The sequence below is a fragment of the Oncorhynchus clarkii genome, chromosome 1 (assembly GCF_045791955.1).
Source record: "Oncorhynchus clarkii lewisi isolate Uvic-CL-2024 chromosome 1, UVic_Ocla_1.0, whole genome shotgun sequence".
Taxonomy (NCBI): domain Eukaryota; kingdom Metazoa; phylum Chordata; class Actinopteri; order Salmoniformes; family Salmonidae; genus Oncorhynchus; species Oncorhynchus clarkii.
The window spans coordinates 43,079,584-43,099,517 of NC_092147.1; the positions used below are offsets into that span (position 1 = coordinate 43,079,584).

Sequence of the window (19,934 nt, forward strand, 5' to 3'; positions counted from 1 at the left end):
TGTTCAAATTGTTTGCAAACTGATGTGACACATATTAATGCCAAAATAACATGCACAATTATTATTGTTATATTATATATGATATTATATATAATTATATTTTTTGCTCTGAATGACACGTCGCAACTGATTATAGGTGTAATTAATGTTACCCATGGTTCATTCATTGACTATGGAACAATAGGAGGTAAATTGACTCTGATAAACTAGTGGTAGTGGTCAATAAACTTGGATTCCAAGAGGTAAATCTGTGGTCAATCACGCATTACCTTTCAAAAGCATGAAGTTCTATTTTTCAGTCTGGTGACGAAAACATATAGAACGTGATGTGAGTAGTTTCAAAAAGGAGATGTGCTGTACAGTCTGATTAGATATATAAATAAACAAATTAACCCAGTCAAAAGTTGATGTAATACAAATAGACATTGTGCCTGGATAAACAAGTCTGGAACCTCCGTTCTTTCCTAAAGTGTGTTCTTTACTTAACAGCGATTTATTTGAACGTTTGTGCAATAAGCCACATTTCTACATTTCATTCACCAAATAAACAACCAGTAAAATAGCTATAGAAAATTACACCATTAATTGTCACAATCGGAAATTGGAGATAACCTGAAAGGTAAGAAAAAGGTACACTCAAATACTTATCAAGTATGAGCATACCGTTGCCTATTTAAGTGTCTCTTGTCTACACTAGTGGTAATTCACAACAATAAAACAATTACAAAATGTCCAGTCAACAACAGTAGTTTCACTTAGTGTCCCTCCACAGTTTTAACCATAACACAGGAGGATATATACTGAACAAAAAATATAAACGCAACATGCAACAATTTCTAGGATTTTACTGAGTTACAGTTCATATGAGGAAATGTGTCAATTTAAATAAATGCATTAGGCCTTAATTTATGGATTTCACATGTCTGGGAATACAGAATCTGGGAATCTGTTGGTCACAGATACCTTAAAACAATGGGCCTCACAATCGGCCTCAGGATCTCGTCACAGTATTCCTGTGCATTCAAATTGCCATCGATAAAATGATATTGTGTTTGTTGTCCGTAGCTTATGCCTGCTCATACCATAACCCCACTGCCACAATGGGGCACTCTGCTCACAACGTTGACTTCAGCAAATCGCTTGCCCACACAACGATCTGCGGTTGTGATGCCAGTTAGACCTCCGGACAAATTTTGTAAAACTACGTTGGAGGCAGCTAATGGTAGAGAAATTAACATTAAATTCTCTGGCAACAGCTCTGGTGAACATTCCTGCAGTCAGTATGCCAATTGCATGCTCCCTCAAAACTTGAGACATCTGTGGCAATGTGTTGTGTGACAAAACTGCACATTTTAGAGTGGTCTTTTATTGTCCCCAGCACAAGGTGCACCTGTGTAATGATCATGCTGTTTAATCAGCTTCTTTATATGCCACACCTGTCAGGTGGATGGATTATCTTGGCAAAGGAGAAATGCTAACTAACTGGGATGTAAACAAATGTGTGAATTTGAGAGAATGCATATGCGTATGGAACATTTCTGGTATCTTTAATTTCAGCTCATGAAACATGGGACCAAAACTATACATTTTGCATTTATATTTTTGTTCAGTGTACAATGAGTGTACAAAGCATTAGAAGCACCTTAATATTGCGTTGCGCTCCCGTTTTCCCTCAGAATAGCCTCAATTCGTCGGCCATGGACTCTACAAGGTGTCGAAAGCGTTCCACAGGGATCCTGGCCAATGTTGACTCCAATGCGTCCCACATTTGTGTCAAGTTGGCTGGATGTCCTTTGGGAGGTAGACCATTCTTGATACACACGGGAAACTGTTGAGCGTGAAATACCCAACAGCGTTGCAGTCTTTGACACACTCAAACAGGCCCGCCTGGCACCTACTACCATCCGCCGTTCAAAGGCACATAAATATTCACCCTCTGAATGCCACACATACACAATCCATGTCTACATTTTCTCAAGGCTTAAAAATCCTTCTTTAACCTGTCTCCTTCCCTTCATCTACACTGATTAAAGTGGATTTAACAAGTGACATCAATAAGGGATCACAGCTTTCACCTGGATTCACCTGGTCAGTCTAAGTCATGGAAAGCCCATGTTAATGTTTTGTACACTCCGTGTATATAGAAGCAGAGAGTGATAAGAGCAAAGAGCCGCACCGGTTAACAGTGAGTCAATATTTATCAGCAGCCTGAGAGGAACGCAGTGATGTCAGTACATTGCAACACAGAAATGGGAACTGAGGTTAAAATAAGGCATTCAACTCAAGTTATGAACGGCTGAATTTAGATGGTGTCAAAGAATCTGAAACTAGAATTTTAAGGACAGGTTTTTAACAAGTCAACTGGTTGAGTGTGATGAGATGGGAACGCTTCAAAATATGACTGTTTATTTCCTCAACCTTGATTGTTTTAAATAATGTACATTGACAAAGTACGAGACAAAACAAATACATATATGACTTTAAACGTTTTAAATAACTTCTCTCTTCTGTCTCTGTGTATATCTTAGTTAGCACTTAATAGCCTGATCCACACTATAGGGCCAAGCCGAGTGAAGCCAAGCTCCACTGGGCTGGCTTGGTTACGCATCCACCATAGTTGCTGAAGCCATGCTGGAAAGGACAATGTGAAAAGAACATTTCCTAAAGAGCACAATACGGTTTGTCTGCCCTAGTGTGAACAAACCAGGAGATGTGTTCCTCGCTTCAACCCCTTCCACTCTACCCCATTTACAGTTGAAGTCGGAAGTTTACATACACTTAGGTTGGAGTAATTTAAACTCGTTTTTCAACCACCCCACAAATGTCTTGTTAAAACTATAGTTTTGGCAAGTTGGTTAGGACATCTACTTTGTGCATGACACAAGTCATTTTTCCAACAATTGTTTAAAAACAGATTATTTCACTTAGAATTCACCTTTAAACTGCTTGGAAAATTCCATAAAATGATGTCATGGCTTTAGAAGCTTCTGATATTGTAATTGACATCAGTTGAGTCAATCGGATGTATTTCAAGGCCTACCTTCAAACTCAGTGCCTCTTTGCTTGACATCATGGGGAAATCAAAAGAAATCAGCCAAGACCTCAGAAAAAAAATTGTAGACCTCCACAAGTCTGGTTCATCCTAAGGAGCAATTTCCAAATGCCTGAAGGTACCATGGTTCATCTGTACAAACAATAGTACACAAGTATAAACACCATGGGACCACGCAGCCGTCATACAGCTCAGGAAAGAGACGTGTTCTGTCTCCTAGAGATGAACGTACTTTGGTGCGAAAAGTGCAAATCAATCCCAGAACAACAGCAAAGGACCTTGTGAAGATGCTGGAGGACACATGTACAAAAGTATCTATATCCAGAGTAAAACGAGTCCTATATGGACATAACCTGAAAGGCCGCTCAGCAAGGAAAAAGCCACTGCTCCAAAACTGCCATAAAAAAAGCCAGACTACGGTTTGAAACTGCACATGGGGACAAAGATCGTACTTTTTTGGAGAAATGTCCTCTGGTCTGATGAAACAAAAATTGAACTGTTTGGCCATAATGACCATCATTATGTTTGGGGGAAAAAGGGGGAGGCTTGCAAGCTGAAGAACACCATCATGTTGTGGGAGTGCTTTGCTGCAGGAGGGACTGGTGCACTTCACAAAATAGATGGCATCATGAGAGAGGGAAATTATGTGGATATATTGAAGCAACATCTCAAGACATCAGTCAGGAAGTTAAAGCTTGGTCGCAAATGGGTCTTCCAAATAGACAATGACCCCAAGCATACTTCCAAAGTTGTGGCAAAATGGCTTAAGGACAACAAAGTCGAGTGGCCCTCACAAAGCCCTGACCTCAAATCCTATAGAAAATTGGTGGGCAGAACTTAAAAAGCGTGTGCGAGCAAGGAGGCCTACAAACCTGACTCAGTTACACCAGCTTTGTCAGGAAGAATGGGACAAAATTCACCCAAATTATTGTGGGAAGCTTGTGGAAGGCTACCTGAAACATTTCACCAAATACTAATTAAGTGAATGTAAACATCTGACCCAATGGGAATGTGATGAAAGAAATAAAAGCTGAAATAAATAATTCTCTGTTCTATTATTCTGACATTTCCCATTCTTAAAATAAAGTGGTGATCCTAACTGACCTAAAACAGAGCGTTTTTACTCTGATTAAATGTCAGGAATTGTGAAACAACTGAGTTTAAATGTATTTGGCTAAGGTGTATGTAAACTTCCAACTTCAACTGTATGAGGGCCCCATGGCTGACCACCAGCGCATGGCAGGGATGTCTCTCGCAGGCTTGTCTGAGGAATCCCTGTCTCCTTCTGTCCTGGTCCGCAGTGGTCAGCCACCATGCGCTGGAACAGGTGCTCCAGAAACTCTTCGATCCGTGACTTTATCTAACACAGAACAAAGCACTCTTATTCACAACACAGACTCGTCCTTCCCGTTCTTCTCCTACACCCACACAACAGACTGGTTGACACCGGTTCCATCCTGATTGAGGGGCCTACAACATGTCCTGGGTGGTTAGAGAGATACTGAGGTCACATACCGTAGCAGATCTGCATCATCATCTGGACAACATGTCTCGTAAACTAGCTGTTGGATCACACTGACACTGGACGTATGACCTGCAAGCTAAGTCCTAATTGGTAAGTCTTAGCTAAATGTAAGTTATTGGTCTCATTAGAACACCCCCCCCCCCCCCCCCCCACACCCCCCCCCCCCCTCCACACTGTACATTTGTTTTCTCCGACTGAAGTACTGACTTTCTCATCGAGACAATAAGAGGTGTGCCACCAAATACCTATGTACTTTGATCCCTACTTCAAAAGCATCAAGGAGACAAACCTCAAGCAAATGTATTTGATGAAGGCACCTGTTATGGAAAACATTTATTTGGCATATTCATAGTCAAGAATGGATTACCCTGTAATGCATGCCAACGGTGCCATCTAGTGTTGATAAAATGTATTGCCTCTGGTCTCCAATCAGGAGAAGTATATAGAGAGGGAGAAAGAGGCAGACAGACACGCTCCCTTAGGATCCCCCAGAATGACTTACATGTTCTATAGTCTCTCTCCCTGGAGGACGGAAGTTCAGCCACAATAGACCAGCTGCTGTATCCATGTACTTCATGTCCACCACCAGCCCCCCCACACACTCTGATATATAGTTAATAAGAACAGCAGGAAATGAGATATTGACAACCTAGAGTCCAGAGAAAGGGTACTCACCCTCTCTTTAAGTGATGCGTCAAAATTTCTAGGCCAGAGCAACAACTGTTGTGCTTCAAAATCGCTTTGCAAGTCTGTAACAAAATGGATAAAACAACCATTCACATACATCTTTCTAAGGAGAGATTGTTTCATAATGGACCATCCCAACACATAGTACTGGTGTCAAAAGTGTATTATAAAAGATTACATGATCTCTGTGGCATCGTCGCCACTCACCTGGCGGGCACGGGCCATAATACTGGCAAACATGTTGGTGAACTCAACTTCTTTGAGGTACTTTCCTGTAGCGTCTGCCTGCTGCATCCCTAGTCTGAAAGACACGTCTATCACCTGGCGGGGGTGACTCCAGGATTGGAGTGACACTGCAAACCTCACAGTGTTAGTGATATGCCACTGAAACATGACATCTAGGAAATCTATTGGGATTATCTGTTCCTAAACTTCTACCTTGTGCTGTTTGACACATTTCATCCAAGGCTCTCTAATGTATCCAAAACGGTATGAAAACAGTAGCACCAGATGTACTTTTATAGTAAATTACACCTTGTAGAAGGTATTTTCTATTCCATTCTGTTTCACCACTGAGGAAAAACAAAAAGATATATAAGCATGAAATAAGACAATATACCATAGAATACAATACAATACAGAAGACGCCATCTAGTGAGAAACACATCAAAACGCATGGCTTAGTTTAGTAGGGTATTTCTCCAGGCATATTGTATAACTATTGAAGCAATGATCTTAGTTTACTCTATCCATAGTTTAGTTCTCTCTGTTTGTGCACGGCAAGCGGTACCAGTGCATCAAGTCTGACATCAACAGGCTCCCGAACAGCTTCTATCCCCAAGCCATAAGACTTGCTAAATAGCGAACTAAATCGATGACAAAATGGCTACAGACTATCTGATTTGACCCGTGTCTTTATTTTTTACACTGTCTCTATGCACTCACTGGAGAAATGCGACACCAGCTCAGTACAGAGCGTTTGTTGCGGTGGCGTGCACTGATTGTAGCATTTAAACCGTTCAAATTCTAAAATGTACAGCATTATGATAACCATTCACCCATTTTTGTCGACTTGACGTGTACCTTGCCAATACCCGAGGGCTACTTGCCATTCACTGTAGTCAAAAGTAGCAGCCTATGCAAACCTCAACTGACACTGAATAGTAATGAAGTGACCGAAGTATCTTCTGAATAATTCACATTTACTGTTGGACTATCGTTATGGCAAAGGTAAACTAAGCATTAAGGTAGTTGATGCACTTGAAATTACAGTTATTCAAGTGTAGTTAGCTCTCTTCCAAAACCACCCGCAAAACACAGCATACACGTGGTTAGTGTTATCTGGGATCCTTGGGACGACCCCACCCTTAACCTTAATCTACCCTAACCCCTTTAAAAATCAATTTCTATGGGACAGGGACGTCCCAATGATTCCGTATAGTAAGGACCCCACCCTCAGCGGGTTCGGGATTAGAAAAAAATGGTTTTCAGGGGAAATGGAAAGAGAGCCTGTGACGGGTCTTCCGCTTTTGGACATTAACAAGGTGACAGCGGAGAGTAAGAGGCGAAGAGAGAGGGTATACTCCGCCCAAAATCTGTCCACGAAAATAATATCACAAAGACAGGACTTTTTTGTATGGTCAATGATTGTCAAATTTGATCAACAACATTTTTTATTGCTAATTTGCTATGTGAGGCTTATTTGATCGAATTTAAGTTTTGTAATGATTTGGTTGTTACAAATGCACTGATATAAGCAGGGGTGAAAGTAGGTTTTATTTCTTCCAGGTATAGGACCTCAAGCACGTGCGCCACATTTTTTTATATGGACCTGATAATAGAATGACATACAGTACCAGTCAAAAGTTTGGACACGCCAACTCATTCAAGGGTTTTTCTTTATCTTTACTATTTACTACATCGTAGAATATTAGTGAAGAAAAAAAACGATGAAATAACAAATATGGAATTTGTTATTTGTTATTTTATTTAACTAGGCAAGTCAGTTAAGAACAAATTCTTATTTACAATGACCTACACCTGCCAAACCCTAACCAGGACGAAGTTGGGCCAATTGTGCTTCACCTATGGCACTCCTGATCAAGGCTGGATCATGTAGTAACCAAAAAAGTGTTGAACAAATCAAAATAGGTTTTATATTTGAGATTCTTCAAATAGCCACCCTTTGCCTCGATGACAGCTTTGCACACTCTTGGCATTCTCTCAACCAGCTTCATGGGGTAGTCACCTGGAATGTATTTCAATTAACAGGTGTGCCTTGGTAAAAAGTTCACTTGTGGAATTGCTGTCCTTCTTAATGCATTTGAGCCAATCAGTTATGTTGTGACAAGGTAGGAGGGGTATACAGAAGATAGCACTATCTGGTAAAAGACCAAGTCCATATTATGGCATGAACAGCTCAAATAAGCAATGAGAAATGACAGCCCATCATCACTTTAAGACATGAAGGTCAGTAAATCCAGAAAATGTCAAGAACTTTGAAAGTTTCTTCAAGTTGCAAAGACCATCAAGCGCTATGATAAAACTGGCTCTCATGATGACCGCCACAAGAAAGGATGACCCAGAGTTACCTCTGCTGCAGAGGATAAATTCATTAGATTTAACTGTACCATAGATTGCAGGTCAAAGAAATGCTTCACAGAATTCAAGTAACAGACACATCTCAACATCAACTGTTCAGAGGAGTCTGCATGAATTCCCAGTCATGTGAAATCCATAGATTAGGGCCTAATGAATTTATTTAAATTGACTGATTTTCTTTTATGAACTGTAACTCAGTAAAATCATAGAATTTTGTTGCATGTAGCGTTTATATCTTTTTTTCCAATGTAAAATCCCTATTAATTCAATAGCTACTGTGAGCCTAATCCTAAAGATTCGCCATTTACATTTTTAAATAAATGAGCTTTTATTGTGGCATTAACACAACCAATCATGATGTTGTCAAAAAATCACTTCAAAGGGCTCCTTTACTAGGCTTTCTGCTCAAGTTCATCCACTAGCAACATATTTCTAGCCTCCAAGCAGTGATGAATCGAAAGTGACATCTGTTACACAAAACACCTGTAAAGAGTAACGGCATTTGGCGATTGTCAGTTGGTCAAAATGTATGCGTCCACTGCTGTCCACGTGTGTCTCTGTGTCGGCCACTCATCTCTGCCATTGGCAAAAATGTTTTCCTCGAAACACATGGCATTTTGGAGTATAGGCTATACCATGCGTTCTCAAGTCCATTCCCTAATGTTTCATGCCTTGGACATACATAATGATAAATAATAGTGTAAAAGCCTACATTGTTCTTGACATTTATTTGTATTATTGTGATAGGCTCATGTATTTGTATTTATTTTTTAAATCCTTTTTATTTGTTGTTCTATTTGTTGTTGTTGTGTACTTTTAACACCTTTTCTCCCAATTTTTCATGATATCGAATTGGTAGTTACAGTCTTGTCACATCTAATTATTTTGTCCGGCTCTGTACCTAAGAGTACCGCTTTACTTTCACTGCTGGATATAAGTGGACACACGTGGCATTTCGTATCTTCCCTTTCATTGGCTAGAAGGGTCCCACCTGATCTCGCCTCCTCCCGCCTGCCTTCCATCTTTGAGGATATGCATTTCAATTGTTAGAGCGGACACTCGACTCTCTTGTCAATATAATAAAACATCTTTGTTAACATTCCATTTGAACTCCTCCTCCACATTTACTGGATTGGTTTAACAGCGTAGAAGAGAACCTCCTGAAAAGTTTTTTTTCTAGTCAGGACCAGAAAGAAAGGAACACAGCTCAGGCGTTTCTTTCACGCCTGCTACTTTAGGGTATTGTCTACGGGGAATGCACTCTGCAGTCGAGGAAATATATAAAAAGTGTGAGATAGCATTGTATAAATTGTATTTAATTTCAAATGAAGTCAAACTAATTTGTCTGTACATAATGTATATTATTTTTTTTAAATCCATGAGTAATGTAGCCTACATCATTTATTATTTTCTTTCTAACAGTTTGTAATATAAAGGTCCTCAGAGACTTTATGAGTGAGAGAAGATTTTCTAAGTGAAAGAGTAAAGCAATTTGTCATAACCATAAAAAGAGCAGAGACAATATATTGAATTCATGGTGAGTTTATTGATTGTACAGCATGCCTTGACCCTTAACACTTTAAGGGATCCTTTCAGACAGACCAATAAAGAGCTGATTAATCATAAACAGAAGTTATCAATACTGAATTCAACGCTAACTTCGAAACCAACTTATTCACTTACTAGGCCTACATGATCCAGTCCCCCTAAAAAACAGCCCAACAAGAAGCTGCATAAGAGTGCCTTAGGGCCCCAGAGTCAGAGGACAAACTCAGACAGACACCAATATCCCACTTGCTTGAAACCTGACTGATTAGTGTGTTAACACTTCAGAGGACGTCATACAGGGGAAGCAACAGAAATAAACACATTCTTAATAGCAAGTTTTGGTTGGTATTCAAGCAGGGGGTCCGTCTTCTTAACTTTTGTTTTAATTCGTTGTTGTTTTTTTGCCCTTAACCAGACTGCAGTATCCTCAGTTGCCCCACAATCTCAGCTCCACTCCACTCCACTTAACAGCTCTCCAGTCCTCTTGGTTTCATGACTACAGCAACCTCTAGTGTTCACCTCACTTTATGTACACAATCACATCCTACAATCTGCTCCACTAACCATAATAACATACAAAAAGAAAACAGAAATTAGAATAACATTGGACTGGTATGGTGTCAGACTCTTTAAAGCAGAAGTTTATTGAACAGAGGTTGTGCAACAGACATTTCTGAGGTACATTATGTAACTTCTAGTGGAAGGGGGACAACTTAAGGGAAATCCCCACTGTTGAAACACACTTCCTCATGTCAGATGCAGTATGTGGTGAGCTTTTTGATTGATTGGTTTAGCCATTTTGTATTGGTTTTCCAGACAATAGGACCACCTGGAACACACAGGTCAACTAAACTCATCAAATCAAGCTTAGGAACCAAAATCCATCGACATTAATTGGAACAAACCATGTAATTAATCATCAATGATATTTGAGACATTTTCACATTTGTCTTTGCAATGACTGTCACACGAGTCTCACAATTAGCACCACCATCAACTTAAACTGACCAAGGAAGTGTTGACTTGTTGTTGTGCACCCTCCACTAGGGTTTAAGTCCAGGCGGGAGCCTTGCATGCTTGCCACTCAACAAGGTCAGTACATTTCACAACAGACAAAACCACTGTGCTTTCTACTGTACTGTTACCCTTCCCAGGCTCCCTAAAAAACTGTAGAGTTGTGAGGTATTCAGATATTCTTTTTATGTCCAGTAAACCTGAGGTATAGAGATACCGCAATGTGACTGAGAAAGTAGAGCAAAATAGATCAAAAGGAAAAGAAACATGCTATCTAAGCAAACTGTACAAAGAACATTTCCAGTCGAATACTCATGTCATGTTCTTCTATTACCATCTACTTCAGTATTCTGAATGTATCTCTTAAGCAGTAAAATAATTATATTATAATACAAATGTTTATAAAATAGCAGCACACTCAAGTGACACATCACAACTAAGTAATGTCATTTTTTTTTTTTTGTATATAAGAATGAAACAAAATCATAGCTTTTAGCAGCGCGAAAAGACAATAATAATAATAATAACTCAATAAAAATATTGACACTTTGATGTCTTGACACCTCTATCTCTCTTCACTTTGGAATACAGTATCTAACCCCTTACAAACGCTCTACAAACTGTTTTGAGGGTCTGGACACCCCATAAAATAAAACAAAACACAAATTGAAGGTGGTCTAAATACAAATTCAAACCTAACACAGTCAACTACTTTGTAAAAACAAACAAATCATCATCTATGCTCAGAATAGAGCTTGCAGAGAAAAAAAAAAGGGCAGACATCCTTGACAATGATGAACAGGGGCTAGTTTTGGTGAGGTTGAAGATGGCCTTTGTTTATAAGATTGGTTTCTAGAAAACGTTTTCCTGAAAAACATTTATTTTGAGTAGCCTGCTAAAACACTGAATCCTCATTTTCCCCTCATACCTACCACACATGCAAACACAAACAAACGTACACACACACACACACACACGAAAAAAAACACACCAAAACCTCGATCCACCTTTAAATGTAGCAATGAGAATATTGCCTGATCAAGGCTGTCTTGTGCTGGCGATGTACCCTGTGTCAGTCTTGGAAGTGAATTAGTCTAAATCTGACGTCTGGGTGACTGATCAAACCCCATGCCAATGAAGTGACTGAAGCAGCAAATCTCACTGGACGAGAGGGGTACACGCAGAGATAGAACTTTCATAGAGTTTTATCACTACGGGTTCACAGACATCAGTCAGGCCTGCACAGCCTCGGGGACAGCACAGCCACACAGGGGCATCACCTGAAGACAACAGGCCAGGCTCTACTAGCAAAACCATCAATAAGGTAGAGTTGAACATAGAACAGCTCCATCTTTTTGAAAGAAAACCTCATTTGCCCTCAGAACACCAGATGTTCTATGATAACGTTTTCTGTATTGTTCCCACCCACTTTATGTTGTTGTGAAGCAGGTCAAATAGAAAATTCAAGTAGAACAAATATTTTATAATGTGATAACTTCTCAAATAAAAACTAAATCATTAACCTCGTCTGTAGCCTTTTCTTTTTTTTTTTTAAATTGGCATTAGTTATTTGTTAAAACACACGAAAAATGGTCAGACGCTCCTTTCACCTTGCACTTTTCTTTATTTCGGAATGTTTTCAGATCGGAATGTCCTCATGTCATAAGGTGTTAGGCATTATTTTGACACCTGCTTGCCAAGTGGGTACATCTGAATGTGGGAAACCAGCCCTACAAAGTAAAAGCTAAGGAGAAAACAGAAAGCATCCATAGATCCCCACACCGTAACCATTTCATTTGTCCATTGGGGAGTGTGTTTTCAAAGTGCTTTGCTGTTGAAATCACAGGCGCGTTGAAACAACTCTATGAGGGACTACAGATGCATTGATCACAAATCTTCCCCTGCTCCAATACATTTTCCTCTCTTCTAATGAACCCAGAAAGTTCATTCTCAAATAATGAGTCTGGTTTTGATCCTAATTTGCCACCCGTGGCCTCAGTCTGCCCAAAACGCAGAAATCAGATAGATGTCATATGAGGCCATTAGGCTCCTCTCCTGTATCTTTCAGCAACTCCACTACATCTCCTTCCTCTACACAGCAACATGCTTCTGCACTGCAACAAACCCTTTGTTTCTATCTATACCTGTCCACCCCCCAGACCCCATACAACCACCACAGACCACAGGCCTCCCCTCTCCTCTGAGATACTAATGTACCATCAAGAGGGGCACACACTCCTCCCTGCTGACGCTAAGCAGCCTGAAGCTCCTTCCGTAACAAAATAACAAAAAAACTCAACAACAACATAAAAATACAAACACTATTTGATTGGTATGTTGGCAGTGAAAAACACAAACACCTCGAATGAAACTTCTGAAAGCAGATGGTCCATTGCCAAACTCCTCTAGACAAAAATGAGGGAACACAGCCGCCCCTCTCTCTCTCTCTCACCCACTAAGTGGACTCAGACCCCCAGCTTTTTGTCGGCCGACAACGCATATTAACTTAAGGCAGTGATATAACATAGATGCCCTGCAGAGAATGAGTCTTCTGCCTGTTCCATAGTCTACCACTAGTCTAGTCTTTCCACTCAAGCGCCAAGCCATAACACTTCCATACACACACACACACACACACACACACACACACACACACACACACACACACACACACACACACACACACACACACACACACACACACACACACACACACACACACACACACACACACACACACACACACACACACACACACACACACACACACACACACACACACACACAGTTGAGCTGATACAAAACTCACATCATGGCAGTTACACCCACCCACCCACACACACACACCCACACACGAACAATCAGCCTGACAAAAAGAGCTTATTGACATCTATTACTCTGTATTCACAAATACGTTTCTTAATAATAATAATCATAATAATGTAATTCACTATTATATACTTGGCTGTTCCATGGACCCTACTTGTCTCTTTCTTAGCACAACACTCTGCAATTCCTGCAAAGTGCTCCCCTCGTCACCAACACACAGCCAAACTATGCCACGTTGAGACCTGCCATTCACGGTCAGCGGAGCCCTTACTGGGCTCCTATCTCTGGCAGACCAACATTAACCAAAAGAATGAACTAAACAACACAGAAAAACCTTGCCCCGATTGTGACCCCATATATGCAAGCCTGGAATGGTCTCCCCAAACATGTTTCAACTCCTCGTTAAGCTATTGTTGTCTTATTCGATATAACTTTATTATGGCTCTACGATCAAAAACAGAACGCAACATATAACTGGCTTGCCTTCTGTATATCTGAGGCACCATAGAGCGTCCATATATCAATTCATAGCTTTTAAAGTATATCTATTTTATATCTAAAAATAGCTTTCCTTTCATACAATACATGGGCGCATGTTTTTATATAACAAAATAAAAAAATCTCTAAAAAAAATTAGCAAGCATTTTTTTTCAAGGGGTAGTTTGTTTTTGTTGTTTTTGTTTTTTGTCGTTTTTTTATGTTGATTTGATGCGTATTCCGGATGCGCTGCTTCTCTTTTTGCAGGCTCACAAGTTGATGTCGCGAACATCCGTTGGGGTGCTGGACTGATCCAGCTCGTCCATGGTCTTACTGCTGGGGCCACGCTGGACCTGCTGCTGCTGCTGTTGCTGCTGCCGACCCTCTCGCAGGCTGCTCACCAAGACCCTCTCAATCTGCTCCTGACACTCCTTCAGACAGTCCTGCAACACACAACCAAACAGACATGTCCGTCAATATAGGAACCGTGCACAGTACACATGGATATGCAAATACCATACCAGATGAACATTATATATATATACGCATGCACGCACACACGCACACACACACACACACAAAAACCTCCCAAATTATAGCCAAAGCAAACATTGGAATATTTTGTAGATTACTTGATTAATATATAGGGTCACAGCCACTTATCTGCCTGTTATTTTACAAGGTAACTTATCCTTTCCATAATACATAGCCCCAGCCCTGACAGAACAGAAGTGACACAGACCTTCAGTCTCCTGACTGTAAGGAGCCCCTGGGAACCGGGTCCAAGCAGGGTTTGGATGACCGCTACCCTGCCTGCCGCCCCCACAGACAGCTAAGGCTGAGCGGAGAAGAGGACCAGGCCAAGCATTACCTCAGCCCACTATGGCCCAGCACTGAACGCCTCCCCCATCTCCCTATTCATCCCACGCACAACACACCAGTAGCCTTGACAACAGTGAAAACACAGGTATAGGCCCCAGTGCTGAAGCTCAGCTATGTTAATTACATCCACTATCCTGTGGGAACACAAAGGTGGTGCTTTTTTAACGAGAGCCAGTCTCTGCCTGCAGGGGGCCACCTGAGAGCCAGGCAGATTGTGTTTCAGCATCAAAGAGAGCCGACGGAACCTGAGAATCCTCCAGAGAAAGCACCCTCTCAACACTCCTGAGCCCCCCGTCAGCCTGCTGTGGCCTCAAGGTTCAGCTCTCAGGTTGGAAGTATTAAATAGGAAGACTTCTGATCTGACTATTAACATAAGATTGCCCTGTAATAACTATGCTTATGGCTTGCAGTGTATGACACTGCTGCCCTCTGGTGGTTTAAAATAGCAATGCACACAAAGCCTTCCCTCCCCCTGTCCTCTGTTGGTCTTAAAGGCCCAATATCAAATCATCGCTGGGTAATTAAGTACCTTACTATATTCGTTTTCCATTAAAATTATCAAAAGGAAAAAGTTGCTTTTTAGCAAAAAACTATTTCTCAAACTAACATTTTGCTAGGACTGTCTGGCAGAGAGATTTAGAACTCTCTTGGTTATTGGTTCATTAACTAATATAGCGCTTGGAGATGTCCCCAGGCAAACCAAAACCCCACCCACGTGAAACCTGCTGATTAAAAAGGTAATGTGTCGATTGTATTTTCAAACAGGAACTATCAGAAAAAACACACTGACCAAATGTTCTCACACTTTTACAGCGTTTAGTTTTATCAGCTGTTGTTCCGATATGATAGAAAACACAGGCAAAACTACATTTTGACTGCACTGGGCCTTTAAGCACATAGGGGTGGTTGTGGGAAATATGACTGAGAGAGCCCCATGGCCAGAAGCTTATGGAGAGGGGAACATTCCTTTGACATTTACAGGTAATTTAAACCTGATGGGCCACTGTTTGAACCTGGTTTATATGGCTTCTGGGCCTGGGCAAGTGTTGCCTGCTGCTTTGGTGAAATGAGAACAGAGGCCTATCACATGGGAATTGCTCCTCAGGAGTTGAACGCGGCTGAGTGACGAAAGGTCACCGTGTCAAAGGTCACAATGCCAAAATCTCCAGGAAAAGCCTTGAGCTAACGAACGCCACATCTATAATGCACTACTTAGGCTAGATTAACTGAGCATATTATTATGATTCTGTATTTGCGCCCAATTGAGGACAAGGCAAATGAATCAGATCAATGGCTCAATTCATACATAAATAACAGTTAAGACATTTCTTTGATTTTCTACCTGTAGTGACCCTGGATGGGGACAGATGTGAGAAGGCTGTGTGAGGGCTAGGGTTAGTGGGCCTAGGAGTGGGGCTGTAACATGTTGAGGGGGCCTCAGGCGTCTGGCCTGGAGGAAACCCGACCGTCACCCAGCTTCCCCATAATCTGCTCCAGGGGTCCCCAACTTCCCACCAACATGTGCTCCATTAGTTGTAAAAAAAGAAAAAAAAGCACAAAACATGTTTTGTGTTTTACCGCAAGAATGCAGGCGTTTACTTCTTAAAAGACATTCCCCTCTCTGCTGCTCTTTATAGCTGCAGATTGGACCTAATGCCAAGGCCCACAGGCTTCATTTGAGAACCTTTAATGGCTTCAATGTGTGACTACTGGAAACACCAATATTGTTTTCAGATAGGTTTTTAGGTATCTAGATACTAAGGAAGGCAGCGCTGGAAATACACTGGAAACAAAGTAGGAATTCTGTACCCAATCCTGAGTCCCCATTCCCCCACTGCCACCCTTTAATTCAAGTCCGACACCAACAGGCTCCTGAACAGCTTCTTCCCCAAGCCATAAGACTGTTAAATCACTAACAAAATGGCTAGTTGACCCTTGTATTTTATTTTTGCACTGTCTCTATGCCCACTCACATGGCCCTACACACACTGACGCACGCACGCACGCACGCACACACACACACCATACTGACGCTACACACACGCCCATCCACTCGCAATCATCATATACGCTGCTGCTACTCTGTTTATCTTATACCTGATGCCTAGTCACCTTACCCTTATACAGTACAGTATCTACCCCTACCACTCCAGTATCCATGCACATGGGGTAGCAGGTAGCCTAGTGGATAGAGCGTTGGACTAGTAACCGAAAGGTTGCAAGATCAAATCCCTGAGCTGACAAGGTAAAAATCTGTCGTTCTGCCCCTGAACAAGGCAGTTACCCACTGTTCCTAGGATGTCATTGAAAATAAGAATGTGTTCTTAACTGACTTGCCTAGTTAAATAAAGGTCAAATATATGTTTTTTAATTGTAAATATGGTCCTGGAACTGACTGACCCTGTATATAGCATTCTTACTTCTCATGTTCTTATTATTTTTATTCCTTGTGTGTTTTTGTTCTACCTTATGTTATTTTTAGTCCTACACTGATATTGTTTACGTTATTGTTGGGTTCAGAGCTAAAAAGGCATTTCACTGTACTTGTGCACGTTAAAACTTGAAACTGAAACGGAACTCCACCCAAAGACAGCCACATCTATAAAGATGATTTTGACAGTCTAATCAAACAGCCATGTGAGGAGGAACCACGCTGCTCGGATTATCCACGAGCATCCACCGTGACGTCACAGCGCCCAAAGGAGGAAGTCGAGCAGACCGGCAAAACCAGAGGGAAAAATGTGTGAAACCGTGGAATTTTTGAACTACTGTACCACACTAGGCAGTGCTACTCTGTGCTGAGACCGAGGCTGAGACAGCATGCTGTGTGTTTAGGAGGTGTGTCATGCCCTACCCTGGAGGGTATGCCCAACCCATGACCCGATGTAGAACCCATGACCCATGACCCCATGTTGAGCAATGTCATGTTTGAGCATCACAAGGTGCTATCCCATTCCCTTTGGCTATAGTTCTAAGAGTGACACCCACATTAATAGATACATCATTGTTCAATATACACAAATTCCAGATGGAATTAGAAATAACTGGCTAAGAGAAGATCGCAATGTGAGTCAGGAGGGCTGGATGATGAGCGGAGGGGCGCAGGAAGGGAAGAAAAGGGAGAGAGGGGGTCAGGGATAGAATGAAGGGGCTGTGGAGGACAGGGGTGTGTGTGTGTGTGTGTGTGTGTGCGTTTCCTGTGTCCTGGTGAGCTACTCTGAGAGAAAAGATGAATGGGAGAGAGGGAGAGGGGCAGCTTGCCAAGAAAAGCAGACAAAAACGAGGAAACAGTATTCTAGCCCCTCCGTCTCCCCCTTCCTCTCTTCCTGTCTCAGCCTGCTGTGTGCTAGAACAGAGAAGGACCTTCTGCGCATTGAGCTTCAATGGATGTTTCAGATTAATGGAGCTACAGTATGTCTTCTGTCAAACCACTTTCTATCGTCCTACCTTTCACTGGCAATGCTTCCGGCTTCTTGGATGTTGAGAATCAAAACAGACGCACCAAATGGCAGACGGTAGCACCGTAGATGTCAGCAAAGCAAAAAACCCAGCGACAGAGAATCCCTCAGGTCTTACAGGAAATCCCAACAAATCGAAACCTCCTAAAAACACAGTTTTCATTCTTCCCCCGTGCCAGCCTCTTGCCCATCATGACTTGGCGTGAAGCCTCACTAACTGGCTGCTGTGCCCGACTGGCTGCTCTCTGTGCCACACCAGGTGTATCTAAGGCTATACACAAATTCCTCTGGGCGGCGGCAGGCGGCGGGAGATGGTGACTTGGCCCCCTCGCATGTCCTCTCTGAAAACCTCCGGCTCTGGACACCACAGATGACAGTGGGGTGCCAAGGGGCGGTGGAGGCATCGGCAGCCAGACTTTACTTCATATTTTGCCTGGCCATCTCCGTCCCAGCTCCGTGCCATCTCCCCAGCCGGCGCGCCAAACCAAATGTGTGTGCACTTTCCTACTCCGTTTCGTACCACACTGATGACTGTGTTCAAATCGATCATTGAGGTGGCGGTAGCCATTAGGATCGGAGCATTAAGTCACGGAGCTTGGAAAAGGTGGGGTATGTGTGAAATGACACAGCCAGAAATCACCAACTCCTGTTTTTCTGTTATAGCGAGTCATTGTCAAGCATCTTCTTTCCAAAAATGCTGTTCTGGCTACTGTAGCAGCGTTGTACTAAAGCTCCTCGGACTCGTGGCATACGTTGCATCACAAGGGGCGTCCCTGCTCTGGTGTTTTCTGAATCCATGGCCTGTCTGCATCCAGGAATGTGAGGAACTGATCATGGAGCCAGCAGTCAACTCCCTTGCCTCAGACCTAACACCCCTGGGTCCCAACACACACACAGAGGGCCTGTGCTGCTTAGGCCAGCTACTTGTTTTTCCTCGGCTACGGAACAAGACTTCAGCAGAGATGCATTATTGGGCATGAGAGAGAGGGGGTAATCATCGCAAGTGAGGCGGGACACTGGCCATGCTTCCCTGGTGTCCCTTTTCACACTTCAACAGCTTTCTCCCCTCCTATCCTCCTCTCCCCACAGCGGGAAAGGCCTTGTGAGGCTCAGAGTCCGTCTCTTGCTCTGTCTGGCGTTAAGTTTAGCCAGAGAGGGCCAACCAGAACAGAGGCCCATGCAGCCTTGGCCTCCCACCCTCATGCCCCTAGGTCTCCTCTTCCCCAAGCCACAGCAGGGTGGACTGGCATTACAGGCCCCCATTCAGGACAGAGCAGGCAGCCCTCAGGTCACTCAGTCCGGCCTCCCAGGAGGAATGGCCACAACACACGATCCAGGAATGTTAGGATGCTACCGACAGACGAGGTTAGCGCCTGACATCAGGGAGTCTGTTTTAAATGACAGCACTGTTAACCACCCCCCGCACCCCCAGCCCGCCCTCCCTCACCAACCCCCATCCTGCAGACCCTTCCCCCACCCCCGCAGATAACCCAGCTAGCTCCGCCCGCTCCCCTTCTGACGAAAGCCAGGCACAGGAGCCAGCTGAGGCCCAGCCTGGATGTCTGTGTTTGGACTGAGCTGAGCGCCCCTCCACCACCACCCCGCCGCAGTGCTGCTCTCCCCCCAGAACCACACATAGGGCGGCCTGGCTCTGCTTCCCCAGTTTGCGTGGATTAACAGCTCTTTTATATCAGGCGTGGGCTGCTGCCTGGGCTGTCAGAAACTAACCTGGATTGAAGGGGGAAACCACAGGAGGTAATTTCACAACCTTTGCATAGCAACTCCATGCAGATGTGGCATGTGACCTTTTAGGATGAATTAGGTGAAACATGAGCTACGTTTCGATTGACAGACCCTGTCA

General features: G+C 42.7%; 1 protein-coding gene and 1 pseudogene across 3 annotated transcripts in view; both read right to left on the bottom strand.

Moving 5' to 3' along the window:
- Positions 1-4,226: 4,226 nt before the first annotated feature.
- On the bottom strand, positions 4,227-8,903 carry LOC139398528 (probable fructose-2,6-bisphosphatase TIGAR A; annotated as a pseudogene).
- Positions 8,904-9,391: 488 nt separating this feature from the next.
- The window catches only part of LOC139407422 (cyclin D2, a), a 208,625-nt gene continuing 198,082 nt past the window's right edge, over positions 9,392-19,934 (bottom strand). For all 3 annotated transcript variants that reach the window (XM_071151193.1, XM_071151212.1, XM_071151201.1), the window contains one exon: positions 9,392-14,176. In XM_071151193.1, coding sequence (XP_071007294.1) covers positions 14,003-14,176 — 174 coding nt within the window. In that variant the 3' untranslated portion in view covers positions 9,392-14,002. The remainder of the gene's footprint in view (positions 14,177-19,934) is intronic.